The sequence below is a fragment of the Plectropomus leopardus genome, chromosome 7, assembly GCF_008729295.1.
Source record: "Plectropomus leopardus isolate mb chromosome 7, YSFRI_Pleo_2.0, whole genome shotgun sequence".
Lineage (NCBI taxonomy): Eukaryota > Metazoa > Chordata > Actinopteri > Perciformes > Serranidae > Plectropomus > Plectropomus leopardus.
In genome coordinates this window covers 11,747,948-11,761,352 of record NC_056469.1, presented here as the reverse complement: position 1 = coordinate 11,761,352, position 13,405 = coordinate 11,747,948, and the positions used below count along the sequence as shown (strand labels likewise).

At 39.8% G+C, this 13,405-nt stretch overlaps 2 protein-coding genes across 2 annotated transcripts in view; both read right to left on the bottom strand.

Annotated features, from left to right (window-relative positions):
- LOC121945951 (eukaryotic translation initiation factor 3 subunit H) overlaps nt 1–2,042 on the bottom strand; it is a 68,810-nt gene extending 66,768 nt beyond the window's left edge. The window contains exon 1 of the mRNA XM_042490334.1: nt 1,904–2,042. Within this exon, the coding sequence (XP_042346268.1) occupies nt 1,904–2,005 (102 nt within the window). The 5' untranslated portion in view covers nt 2,006–2,042. The remainder of the gene's footprint in view (nt 1–1,903) is intronic.
- Nucleotides 2,043–2,936: 894 nt separating this feature from the next.
- Nucleotides 2,937–11,879, bottom strand: LOC121946131 (double-strand-break repair protein rad21 homolog A-like). Its single transcript, XM_042490574.1, has 14 exons — nt 11,747–11,879; nt 10,095–10,285; nt 9,530–9,659; nt 9,146–9,245; nt 8,934–9,040; nt 8,579–8,776; nt 8,321–8,446; nt 8,046–8,171; nt 6,630–6,853; nt 5,943–6,096; nt 5,607–5,752; nt 4,899–5,096; nt 4,542–4,625; nt 2,937–3,888 (listed from the first exon to the last, which is right to left on the bottom strand). The coding sequence occupies exons 2-14, from the start codon at nt 10,236–10,238 to the stop codon at nt 3,697–3,699; spliced, it is 1,929 nt and encodes a 642-aa protein (XP_042346508.1). The 5' UTR covers nt 10,239–10,285; nt 11,747–11,879; the 3' UTR covers nt 2,937–3,696.
- Between the last annotated feature and the right edge of the window lie 1,526 nt (nt 11,880–13,405).

Below are 13,405 nucleotides of genomic sequence, written 5' to 3'. Positions count from 1 at the left end.
GTCCTGCTACTGCGCTCAGGAACACCAGGCAAATGAGCTGCTTTGTGTCCAGTGCAGCACAGGGCAGGAGGAGGGAGAACATCACCGCATGGCCGTGAAGCAAGTTTGTCCTCTGCTGTTTGTATAGCGGTACTACAGAATGAATATACAAGGATGTTTACGTTCCGTGAAGGAAAATTTCGAAATATGTCACTTTGTTGAGTGAAAAAAAGTCAAAAAAGTAATAATCAATCCAAAAGTTAAACACAAGATCTGCTTAAAAGAGGAAATAACAAAGAAAAAACAACATTAAAACACACCAGAATCCACAAAGCCAGACACAAAACTATCATGCACGAGTCCAAGACAAGCTTTAGGATTCACTTCCTGGCAAACAGAGCCACCAAAGTCCAGTTGTTTCTCAACATTAGGGCGCTCTTATCAGAGAAAATGTTGATTTTCTGAAGTGTGAAAACAATTGAGCTTTTTTTTTTTTTATTTAATGTGGGAAAAATAAACAAAAATGGTGACAATGGCTCTGAGTGTAGTGTTTGTTTTTGTTTGTTTTATCCACATTAAATAAGCAGATTTTATCTGTGAGTGCTGGTTCTTTCTTTCACTGCAAATATTGTTTAAGATTAGGGGCTGGAAAATAGTTTCCTTCCAGACAAAGAACTCAACGTGCTAATTCTCATATGCTTATATTGTTGTTGTTGTTATATTGTCTTATTTTTTTCTCATTTACTTACATTTACCTTTCCTATATTTGCACATGGTTGTGCATGTAGGTGTCTCCTTCAGTTTGTGCTGTCTATAGTTTGGATTGTGTTAATGTTTCAACTTATTCAATTGTATTTATACTGTCTTCTTTTATGAGCCAGTGAGTAATCTATAAAATAGTTTTAATACTGCTGTTTCTGGTGTCCTACAGGAAAGAATTAAAATCCAAATTTAAATAAGAAAAGAAGATATTGGGCTGTGTGCTTGTCCTTCTTCACCATGAGGAAAAATCAGTCCAAATCTGGTCTGATATTTGTAGTATCAACAGGGGACAAAATTGAAACACTGGAAATCTGACAGAGGTAGATAATGTCCAAAGCATTCAAATAAATTTCGCTGAAAGGCAAATTCAACAAAGCAGAGAGCATGGACGTTGTGCTGGAGGGACAGAATTGAAGGAGTAAACAGCCACAGCAGCTTTGAATGATTTTCCTCTTTCTTTGTTTGTATATTTTGTAAACGGCTGCACAAACATTGTTGTATTCATACATTTTACATGGTAATATAAAGACTATTAAGCAATACAGTAATGCCTATGCTTGTTCACTCAAAACTGAGTCTAAAAACCTGATCGAGTCTGACACACAGACTTTGACGTGAATACTGACTGAATATCAGTTATTACAGCTACTACAGAGAGCTGACTCTGGACTGATCAGATATCTAAGACGTGTAACGTGGTGCTCGTAGTTAGGGACGCGCCTAAAATGCCGCATATTTAAAATATTCTCTTATAGTAAATAACAGCTTTGGAAGAGAGAAGCCAGAAGCGACAGCCCCGTTGTTCTCTAACCGCAGACGGTCGAGGAGGTGCTGGTGTTTAAATGAAACGCCACTGTAGCGACCCGACAGGTAAACACCGGCTAACTTCACAGACCACCACCGTTAGCTGGTAATTAGCCGGCTGAGAGGTTGTAAACAGCAAATATGATCTCTGCCTGTCAGTAATGTGATGGTTTACATCATGTAATGTGCACTACAGGCATAATTTAAGCTTTTAAACGGGACAGAGCACCGCCTCACGTTATCTGTCCGCCATGATGATGCTCACACTTTAGCATCCTCCTCAGCCACACAGCCGGTTTCTCTGCCGTCACACACCGACAATCGGTAAATAGCTACACGGCGGCGCAGCGACACTCACCAGTCCCTCAATCTGGATCTGTTTGACAGGAGAGTCCAGAGTGCCGCCTGTTGAAGCCATCCCGGTGCTTGATACCGAACCAGACTCTTTACGAGAAGCCATCTGCTAACCGCCACACGCGGAAAAAGGGAGGAAGGTGTTCTGGGACGGACGTTTCCGGTGACGATTCGTCCGTTTTCCTGTTCGTAAGGAAACAAGGGCTATATGTGAAGTTCCCCCTTAAAGACAAAAAAAGGCTATTGTTTATTTGCAGACTACGAGGATACTAAATACGTTTAAGTTGAATTGAGATAGCCCTGTTTTTTTTAAAATATATTATTTGTATGTTTGTTTGTATTTTAATATTTTATTTATGTTCTGTTTCTATTCTTTCGTATCTGGGTTTTTATCTGTTTGCTCAAATCCAAAGCAGATGTTTCTGAATGAATAGCACTTGAAATGTGCTGTTTGTTCACAAAAGTGTGTCTTACAATAACCCAACAGCTGTTTGGAGGGAAGGGAGTTTCATTTCCTAAATTAACCCCTTGGTATGGTAACAATTAATTGCATTAAAGAGTCCTGCTTTATGTTAGTTCGTTTGAGCTGCAAATGGAGAGAAAATTTGGTATTTAAACATCTATTTTATCAATTTCTGCACTGGGCTTGTACTAACTCAATGGCATTTCTGGACAACTACTACTACTACCACCACAAGCATAGAACAGTATACAGGAAAACAACTATTTTCTAAAATAATGAGCAATTTTTGTACACCTACAGAACAGGAGGATGGAGGCTTTTTTTTAACTTCTGTAATATCACACAAATACAACTTAAAATACGACTATTGATACCAACATTGGCTCTGTCACAATAAGATCTGCACTGTAAAAATGTGACTGCTTTAACTTAAAGGTCAATCCGCATCAATAAAAGACATGAGTTAAAACTAAAATTGTTTCTACGGTCACATTCATTTCTTCTATCTCCAAACCCAGCGTTATAAGAACCACGAGAAAACGGTACCATAAATGAATAATATACTACTACCAAGTACTTAAAACACTTTATTTCAAATCTTTACAGATGTATAACAACTAGAGGTTAACCCGAAGACTAAAAAGGTGGGATACTGAATTTAACTGTAACAAGTACATAAACCTAGTTACATAATGCAAAAAGGTGAATAAGCATAAACATAAAAAGGTACAAAAAATATTACATAAAACTCAATTGATAAACTGCCTGAATTATACATCTGAGACATGATATTTAATACCAGGTAGGATTCACCAATGTTTTTGACAGATTAATTGTTTAAAAGAACAAGTGCAACAAGGAGAAGATGGGAGAGGTTACACTTCTGAGCAATAAAACAGTACCTTTCCAGAACATGTACAGAGTCAATGGGGGTTTCCATGTGAAAATACAGGGCTCTTTATCTAAAATCTGAAACAATTGAGGTGTGAGGGGCAATGGTACAAAACTTATGGAATGAGCAGACAATGGGAATTTAACTTACGAAACAAAATGAAGAAAAGCTTACAAATTGGTGACTGAAAAAGGTTGCTTTATAAATATACTTGTTAAACATTCTTCCTCACTCCATTTCAACCCAATGAATACTGCATGATTTCATCGGTAGTACAGTTAAATCCTTTTTAGAAAAAGTTTCCAACCCGTTCCCCACTAGTCCCTCCCCTTCCCCAGAAAAACTGGGCTGACAGGAAAACACGAAAGAAAAAGGCAAAAGAAGTCGAGTAATTAAAAAGTATGTCTGTTGCAAGCAGAGTGTTTGTCTGTTCTTCCAATGTCTAAATAAGGTGGAATCTTGGTCCAGCGGTGGCGATGATGTCGCTGTAGGGCTCAGACTGGTTGACCTCGATGGCTTGCTGCTTCTTGAGGACGAGGAAACTGTAAAACTTGGCAGCTGCCTGCTTCTTGTTGTTGTTCCGGCACAATTCAAGCAGGCTGACTGAGTCGGCACCAGTCTTAGCCATGACGCGCTGTGAGGACAGAAGCACAAAGAGTCAGTCTACGTTCTCTCTTTCGACCCATCTTTTCTCTTCATCATCAAATGAGGCGCAAAACACTAAAAGCCACTAAAGTGAGTTTCCAAAGACAGCGCTTTTCTGACACTTTTCCATACTTAAAACTGTGTAGTTAACTATTTTAAAAAAGTTGAAATCTCCGATACCAAAATGAAATCTTCACAACACAACATGAATTCTACTAAAGAATACTCTAACAGTTAGGGCTGCAACTGATAACGTTTTCATTAATGGCTAGTCTGCAAATTATTTTCATGAATACTTCTAGTCTATAAAAGTAAAAAATAGGGATAATTGCATGTCACGATATTTTGGAACCAGTTACATCTTCAGTTTGCTTCTTTTGTCCTACAGTCCAAAACCCAAAGACTCTCCATTTACTATCATTAACAACAAAGAAAAATAGCAAACTTTCACATTTAAAAGGCTGAAACCAGCAAAAATGTTTGCTTGAAAATGACTGAAACATTTAATTGATTATCAAAATAGCGGCCGATTAATCTTCTTTCAGCTGTTGATTGATGAATCATTGCGGTCCTAATGACAGCCGTTTCAGTCTTCCTAAAACCTGTTCGGAAAATGATCTGACAAAAACTGAGTTTTTGTACCTGGAGGCCGTGCAGCATCTGCTGGGTTCTCTTGTTCCATCTCTTCTCCTCTTGATCCTGGTCTCCAGCCTGACCGTCCTCTTCCTGAGGACCAAAGACAACACAGTCATCAGCATCACTGGGGCCAGACTCATCCCGTGACACACGTACAATTACATAAAACCTTGTCTCTACAGAAATGTATTTTTTATGAACTGCTAGAGTTTGCAATTACTTTAAATTCTGTTGTTTTACTCACTTGTTAGTGTTCTCTCTTAGGGCATTTTAGGCCGTTTTTCAACAAACTGACAAAAATGTGTCACCAAATGATAGCTATCGACAATATTGTATCAGAAAAAGACATTGTTTCCCTCTCACCTCCTCTTCATCACTTTCATCCTTCTTGTCTTTGCCTTTTTCACCAAGCAGGTCAAGCTCGGGGACAAGCTGGGTGAGGTTGAGGCTGCTCTCCTCAGGGGGCAGATCCACCTGGTGCATGTCTAACCTCTGAGACAAGACTGAGCGGTCAGCCACCTGCTGCTGCTGCTGCGGCTGCTGCGGCTCCAAGGGAGCCATCTGAAAGAGGGAACACAAGGTGTTAGGACACAGTGCAGTCAGCTCAATTAATTACATTTTGTGTTTCTTCCCTGTAATCGAGCATTTCCCAAGTTCCACACTTTCGAAATATAATTAAAAAGTCAACATCTGGTGTAAAATTTTCATAAGATAAGATTTAGTGATCAGCTAAACGAATAGGAAGCATTTTGTTATAAATTGTGGCTCTAATGGTTATAAAGAGGCCTACATTTTTGTCACAGAAACATTTCTAATGTGAATATAAGTGCGTAAAGGCAAATGATACAACAGGAGGATCAGTCAGTACTTTTGTAATGCAGCCTGTAAAACCAGGAAAAGACAACAGCTCTGATATTACAATATCCAAAAACTATGACAATATCCAGTCTAATATCACCATATCAATATAATATCAATATATTGCCATGCCCTACTCCACATGAAGTGCTGGAAATTTTGCAGCCTCAAATCCAGTGTTTTGACAGAGTAAATAAAATGACGGTGACTTACGGGGAGAGTGCCCTCTTTGTCGTGGGTCTTGCGTTTGACACCGCGAGGGGTGGATGGAGGTGGCATGACTGTCTCATCCAGGGTCGTCCTGCTGCCCTCCATCGCAGAGGCTGCCAGCATACTGGGCTCCTCCATAATAGTCTGGTCTGAGGGACGGGTAAGGGAGATTATTTACAAAAATGTAAAACCTTCATGGGAAAATGAGCACAGCTGTTCTCAATAACTGATTATATTTCACTTGAATTTTCTGCCATCATTTTCTTTTCTCTATCGCACAATTCATGACATGTCGGCAGTTCGATATGACCTCCTCTCATCTCTTCCAGCGTAACTTACCGATAACATCTCTGTGCTGGCTCATGACCTCCTCTCTAGGCACCTCTGGGTTCTCCAGCTCTTTGAGGAACTCATCCAGACTGTCTGCTTCGCCGCCCTTTCTCCTCTTCCGCAGCTCGTCTGGCACCAGAGGCGTCAGGCAGCGTGTGAACATCTGATGGAGATCAGCAGTTAAACTTGGGGGGGAAGGTAGTTTTTTTTATGCAAACTTTATACAAGTAGTAGAATCAAATGTAAGGGTTGTTAGGGAGGACTGGTGCCAGACAAAAGGAAAAGAGGTCTGCTAAATTATGCATCAACACGTTTTCCATTCAGTATTCTAGAGGGGTAACGTGTGGGTGTGAGAGGATAGGAAAGAGAGACAGACAAAACCAATCACTTCCTCCACCTCCTGTTCCTTCAATGTTCTCATTTTAAATCCCACAACCTGAACAGAATGTCAATGAAAGATACAATATTATAAATCTGCTCTCCCCCCTTCCATTAAAGACTGCCTGAGCCTGACCTACTTGGAAAATCAGACCTCCAGTGTGGCTTGCTCATTACTGTTCCCCAAGTGGTAATACTGCTTGTCAGTGATTTCAGCGAGAGAGCTGACAGTTCTGGTATTTTCTCAAATAGTTATGAGCGGACACGTGTACATATTTATCCACAAATGCATGCATATTTATGAGGAGCGTTTGTTACCTTGAGGAGCCTGGCGTTCCAGAGAGGCTGAGCAGGCAGGGAGAACAGCTTCTCCACTCCTCCCGTCTCCTTCCACATCATGAGCTTCTTGGTGGGAGGGGCGAGGTCCAGAGTGGTGACGATGTCCGAGTAGTCGGACAGCTGGGCCCTGATGGTCTTACTGTCCAGCTCCTTCACACTGTCCACAATCAGCTTCCTCTTACGCTTCGCCTTGGTCTCTTTCACTGGAGACAAAAAGAAAAAATAATGAAAAAAAAGACTTCATGACTGCTTCCCAGTCATTTCTCCATCAATTAAGGTTTCAGCAGATCAGTGTCGCAATATTTGGCATTTTGCCGATTATCTGTATCAGCAATTTACTTTAATAATGGCCTATAAAATGAATTAATCAAAAAGTGCAAAGAAAGTATCAGAATGGGAGGAACTTTGGAAAACCATTCCAAATTCTTAATGTTTTCAGAAAGATTTTCATTTTTATCGTAAATGCATATTGGTTCCAAATATAGGTTATCTGTCTCATTAATTTCTGATAGCTGGTATCTGCCCTGAAAACCCAACTTCAGTCAAATGGTTATCAAATAATGGAAAACATTAAGGCCTCCACAGATATATATCAATACTGTTTGCTCTGAGTTTTTAGCAGTCATGCTTTGTCATTTGCAACATTGTCTGCAAGTGCTCGGTGGAACCAAAAGATAGAAGAAAAGGCTACCTTCTCTAAGACATAACAAAATGTCTACACACTGAAAAATCTGTATCGTCTCACAGTGCAGACACTGCGGTTCCAATGTGAGTCGCAGTTTAGCGGGAATGGTCAATATTGCATTTCACTGTTAATGGAAAAAGAAATTGATGATCATGTAATTCATGCTGGGGTTTAAACTGTACAAAACAAGCATGTTCCCTTAATTTTAAATATGATTTGTAGACCGGGGCACCTCTGTAGCGCTACATTGCTTTATCTATGATGGTATGTTGTGACATATTTTACCAAAGAGATTCAAAAAGACATGCAAATCCCGTAGTGGGTGCTGGATCCAAGATAAATAAACCACAATGTGGAAAAAAAATAGAGGTCCACACACCGGGGAGCTCCCCTTAAAGGATTTTATTCTGCAAAAGTGACGTTTCAAGCTAAAAAACACTCCTCAGACTCATTTGTGACATATTTTACCTTCATCAAAAAAATGAAGCTCCTGTGACTTGGATATTGCACATGGCCATATTGCAATTTTGATAAATTGTGCAGGCCCACAAAGGGGTACAAAAGATTTTCTGCAAAAGAGTGACGGATAAGAATATCTTTTTTCTTTTTAAAAACAATCATAATATAGAACTGATTCTTTTTTTTAATATAGTTTTTTTTTTCTGTGTGTGCACAGCCTTTCATCTCAGCAAAAAGGTGAAGAGTCTTACCAGTGATGTCAATGGGCTCCAGGGCAAAGGCCTCCTCTTCATTGTGAACTAGAGTGGTCTGCTCTGTCTGGTCAGCCATTGCTGGAAGTGGCTCTGCTGGGCCAGAGTCTGGGCTGTCTGGACCCGCTACACACAAAAAAAGAAATTGCAAAATGTAAGCATTTAAGACTGTTCTCCACATGTAGATATACTTCAGAACTATTTGACATTCATGTTGACAATGTATAAGAAAAATCAGAATCACCATTATTGCAAAAGAACTCTGTGGTACTTACGTGACTGAAGGTTGTCAAAGTCGTCCTCGTCATCTCCGTGATCTGGGGGCATCATGACGCTTTCTGTGATGGCTGGAGGGTCATCAAAGATACCGCCTCCATCTTCAGAGCTCAGTAGCTTATCAACTGGGAAATAATAAAAATGATTAATAATCATTCTGTATTACCTAATCATAAACTTTTCAACAGAACAACAGTAACCCAATACAGTCTGTGCAGAGATAAAAAGAAAATAATAAAACAGATAAAACTGCTCACCCAGCATTCCCCCGTCACTGTTGCCCATCGAGCCATCTCCAAAGTCATCATACTCCATGTGGTTGGATTTGTCAGGAAGATTGGCTGGGCCAGGCTCGGCCTCTAGCAACAGGTTAGAGGCTGTTGCACCGTGCATGATATCCTCCTCAAATGTGCTGGCATCGCGCATCATCTCCCGGTCATCCATACCGAAGTCGGCTGAAGATCAAAAATGAACAGGGTACGTCCTTTTTAGTTGTACATGACAGCTCTTTTACTCCGATGATTAAATGCTGAAATTTACAATTACAAGCATCTACTGCTACAAATGTACTGGGAGGTATTAGTGTACACATCGGTGTGTATAGCGTCATACCAAAGTCATTATCCTGCAGGAGGCTGAGGTTACCAACATCTTCTCTCATGGTGATCTCCTCTACTCTGCTCTGGTTCAGGGTGAACTGCTGGGCCACATCTATGTCACTGGGGGAAAAAAAGGCATCAAGAATGTGAGAGCTGCTGGTGCTTGAATGACAAACACAAAAAAATGAGGGGATGAAATGAGAGCAGTAAAAATAATAAACTTACTCAAGATCAGGCAGTGGCTGATCAAAGTCATGGAACTCCTCAGGTAAGGTGATGGCATTGTAGGCTGCCTCTCTGTTTTCCTCAGGTAGATCCACCACACCTTAATATAGACAAAAGTAGTTGTTGTATAATACAGTGTTGCTATAACATGATCCTACGCCTGACGAAGAACAACCACACCAAGTCGGTTATTGCTTAGGAAAGCTAATCAGAAATTCCATCTTTAAACCCTGCTGTTTAAAGACGGAAAATCCAATGGAGCCTTCATATTTTGCCCTCAGCCTTGTGACTATTTCAGTTAAGAAAAATGCACTAACTCCTTTCTTCAGAATATATATCATGTACTTTGCATCAGTAATAATTTCGCTTGTCATTTCTTCTTACCTGGCCTGAAAGCCATTTTGATCTTGATAAAGGCTTCATTACAGTCAGCAAGCAGGTACTTGGCTTTCCTGTGGTAGATTCTCACCACCCCAAGGAGCAGGTGGCCTGATGTACGCAGTGCCATCTTCACCTAAAAGGAAAAAAGGCCATGAAAAAAACAGAAAACATACCATGTGTCAAAGAAAAGTCATGTTTACAGAGTGCATTTATGTTCCAAAACAAGACCGTGAACATCAGTACACACAAAAATTGTGCAGAGAAAATGTTAAGGGTTGTAATGAGATACTTTCAAAAGGTTAGAAAAAAGACAGTGAAAATAAACCAAACACTGTGTTAAACTGAGACATCTGCTGGCACAAATGGCGTCTAATGCACTTCTACCCATTCAGTATTTTTCTTCTTAGGTAGAAAACCTTTTAAATATTATCATTTTTTAATTACTGGGGGGTAAAACCAAAGGTTGCACAAAGCTGTGTAACAGTTCAAGATCTAAGAAAGACTACAGCCTTCAAAGTGAACACAAGGCCTGCACAGGAATGCAGAAAGTGTCCTCCAGCCTCCTTACCTTGGGTGAGATGATGCTCTCCACACTGCTCTCCAAGTTGCATTCAAATACATGGGCCTTGGTCAGCTTCTTGTCCCAATGGGCCGCTAGCCAAATCTTGGCCAGCGGCCCACGCTTACTGAGGACAAAGTGGGCGTAGAACATTGCCCTGGTTTCCCTGGCTCACACACTCACACTGCGGTATGGTTCACCTGAAAACAAATCATTGAGTAGTTTGTGTATTGGGAGAAGTGATAGGATTAAAGGGATAAAGTACCAAAATGCAAAGGAAACTAGCAGCACAGTACCATCCCTGAGAACCGATTGCAAACAATGCTGTTATCAGCCAACTTCAGCAATACTATCTTCATATCTGTGATCGTTCATATGTGATTGGTTGACTGAGTTGCAGAAACTGTAGTTAAACTGTGGCACAGAATCAATGCCGAGCAGCTGAAAAAGCTGAATGGGTTTTCCTGAATACAGTGTTTAAAAATGCCGGGGGCAGTTATAAGCCATCGGTGAATAATGCTCGCCAAACACTGATCGGGATTACAAGGCTGCGGATATTCGTGGCTGATAAAGTATCCCCAAATAATAGGGCCGTACAATCTTGAGACGTTACAGACTATGCCATTTTCTAAATTAAGTCTATATTTCCTTCTTTGCGAGTTAGGGAACAAGAGTACATGTAAGACGTTGTGTTTGGCCACCCCCCCCCCCCCACACGCGGGTAGGTTTAAGCTAGCGTCATATTAGATTACTTTAATAATTTTTTTTGGTAACTAACTTACTTGCCTGCAAAATTGTTTGACAGGGGTGGGAGTGTGTCATTTCTCAAAGGAACGTTTTTGATTGTAACTTAAGCTCATCTTTTCTCGGCTACTTATCTGACGTACGGCGTTAACGTTAGCTCTAACATCGATAAAACTCCACCGAAGCTCGTCTTTTGTCTACTATGTGTAACGTTAACGGTATTAACTTTTCCGAATACGCCACCGTTACTTACTCTCGGTAAAAACAAAGCAATTAGAATAAGATATTTTACTCAAAACAAACACTCACTTAATTCAAGTTCCGCCTATTTCCTAGTCCGGGAGGCAAACATTGGAAATCCACATGTCTGCTTACGGTAACGTTAGTCGACACTTTTCACGTACTCTAACGTTACTTAAACGAATTGTGAATTCCTAACTTGCACAGTTTCATGAGTTGGCAACGGGTAATTTTCGTTGTTATGAAGGCACGTTATACAGCCTAATACGTTAAGAGCGCCAAGGGGTTGATCAACGCCAGTAAATAGTCGGCGCCATCAAGTGGGATGAACTCAATTAGCCGCCAGCTAACTACAAAAGGAGCAATGACTGCTGAGCGAGTAGTAGTAGAAATGTTTATACCGATTTAAATTACTTGGATTAAAATGCCGCTTTTCTAAAACGGCGGACAAGGACACAAAACGCCCACAGAAAGAAAGTAAATCGCACCGGAACGAGTCGCTCAACAAAACCTGCTCATACTTTTTCCCTCTATCAGCACAACTGTATCGTTAGCTGGTGGCTAACGGCTCCTCGTACAGCGAAGGCCGCAACAAACCCACACAAACATGCATGCTTACTTCGCCTCGTAAAACACACAAAACCGTGCGTAAATATTTCCGCTGCAAACACACTTACCGACAGCACCCCTTTTACTGTGAAATCCCAATGATTATGTTATTTCTCCCAGCGAATCCCCCCCTGTTGTACTCATTAAAACAGCCAAGATGGCGCCAGTCGCCTTCCTCCCGCTCACCGCTGTCCTTTTAAAATCGGCAGGATGTTTACAGTCAAAAATGGCGGAGGAGGAGTCTGCCGAGAGGCGGCCCGCTGTGAGCGCCGGGCGGAGAGAGGGGGCGCTGTGGCACAGTGCTGACCACGGACATGGAAGGTGCCTGACGAAGAAATCAATCACTTTGATTTACTAAAAACAAAAAACCAAAATGCATGCATGTTTTACAAATAACGCATACAAATTATAATAAATTAAAATAAGCTCTAATAAATACAATACATACTCCTACATCGTATAGAGCGTTTCTATTATTCTATTTAATAATTACATTATTATTATTTATTTATTATTATTATTATTATTTATTACACTTTTAGGGTTAAACAGGATTGCTTTTAATCAAGTCTGATTGTGTTTTTTTTTTAATTGTTTTTTACCATCAATAGCAGATCAAATTTCCCCTTGTGAAAGAAAGCTCTGAAATGAACTTATTATTATTATTATTATTTTTTTATTTTATTTATTTATTTTTAAATCATATTTTTAATTATACGTGCTTTGAAAAAAAAAGCAAAGTGAGAACAAGTTCAAAGAGGACAAATAATGCAAGAGGCAAGATGCAAAATGCCAGTTTAAAATAATACAAACAAATAGACCAAAGAAAACCAAATCAATAAAAGCAATTAAACCACAAATAAAAGAAATTAAACATAAATAAAATAGGTAAAAGAACTAAAAATAAATAAAAAGACGACATTACGTAAAAGCAAGTCTATAAAAAATGGGTCTTCAGAAGTGATTTAAATGTGGTCACTGATTCTTCTAGTTTTATCTCCTCAGGCACGTTGTTGCAAAGCCAAGGGGCCCCGATGGTAAAGCACAGTCACCTTTAGTTTAAGCCTTGGTGTTATTGCAGTGTAGCCTGTGATCAGTGTTGTAATGCAATGAGTAAATAACAGGCCTTCTTCATTATAGTTTTTAATTATTTTTTGGGAGTATCTGAGCCTCACTTGAGTTTTTATATTTCTCTCAACTTTCACCGTTATTCCACCACATTTCCCCTAAGCATCTTAGTTACTGCAAAATAGGGAGGGAGGAAGGATGAAGGGATGGACAGTTGAATGAAAGATTGGGAGGGAAGGAAAATGGATTTGTTCTTTAATCCTTTAAGCTCGTTTTAATTGTACATCTTATGCAGAATTAAACTTCATAATTCTCAAAATTCTGACCACTTGCCTTTTTTTATTAACAGCATTTACTTGTACTTTCACTCTCATTCTCATGTATATTTAATGTCATGAATTTACTTTTAATATTTAAGTACAGCAAATATCAGATACTTTAAGACTTTTGCTCAAGTAATATTTTAACAAGTGACTTTTTCTATATTTTTGTTTAGCATGACCACTGCTAATGGCAGCTGAAGCCTACACATGGTATTGTATTTCTGTGGATGTGATTGTCTGCTCTGCTCCCGTCCCCAACTGTCCCATCTGGCCCATAATCTTTTGAAAACATGTTGTAACACTGGTTGCGACCCAGGCCTATTGTGACTAACATCC

Coding starts and splice junctions, on each gene's coding strand:
- LOC121946131 (XM_042490574.1), bottom strand. CDS start 10,238: ATGTTCTACGCCCACTTTGTCCTCAGTAAGCGTGGGCCGCTGGCCAAG. Junction 9,246..9,529: donor CAAAATGGCTTTCAGGCCAG/GTAAGAAGAAAT, acceptor GTCTATATTAAG/GTGTGGTGGATCTACCTGAG. Junction 9,041..9,145: donor CAGCCACTGCCTGATCTTGA/GTAAGTTTATTA, acceptor TTTTTCCCCCAG/TGACATAGATGTGGCCCAGC.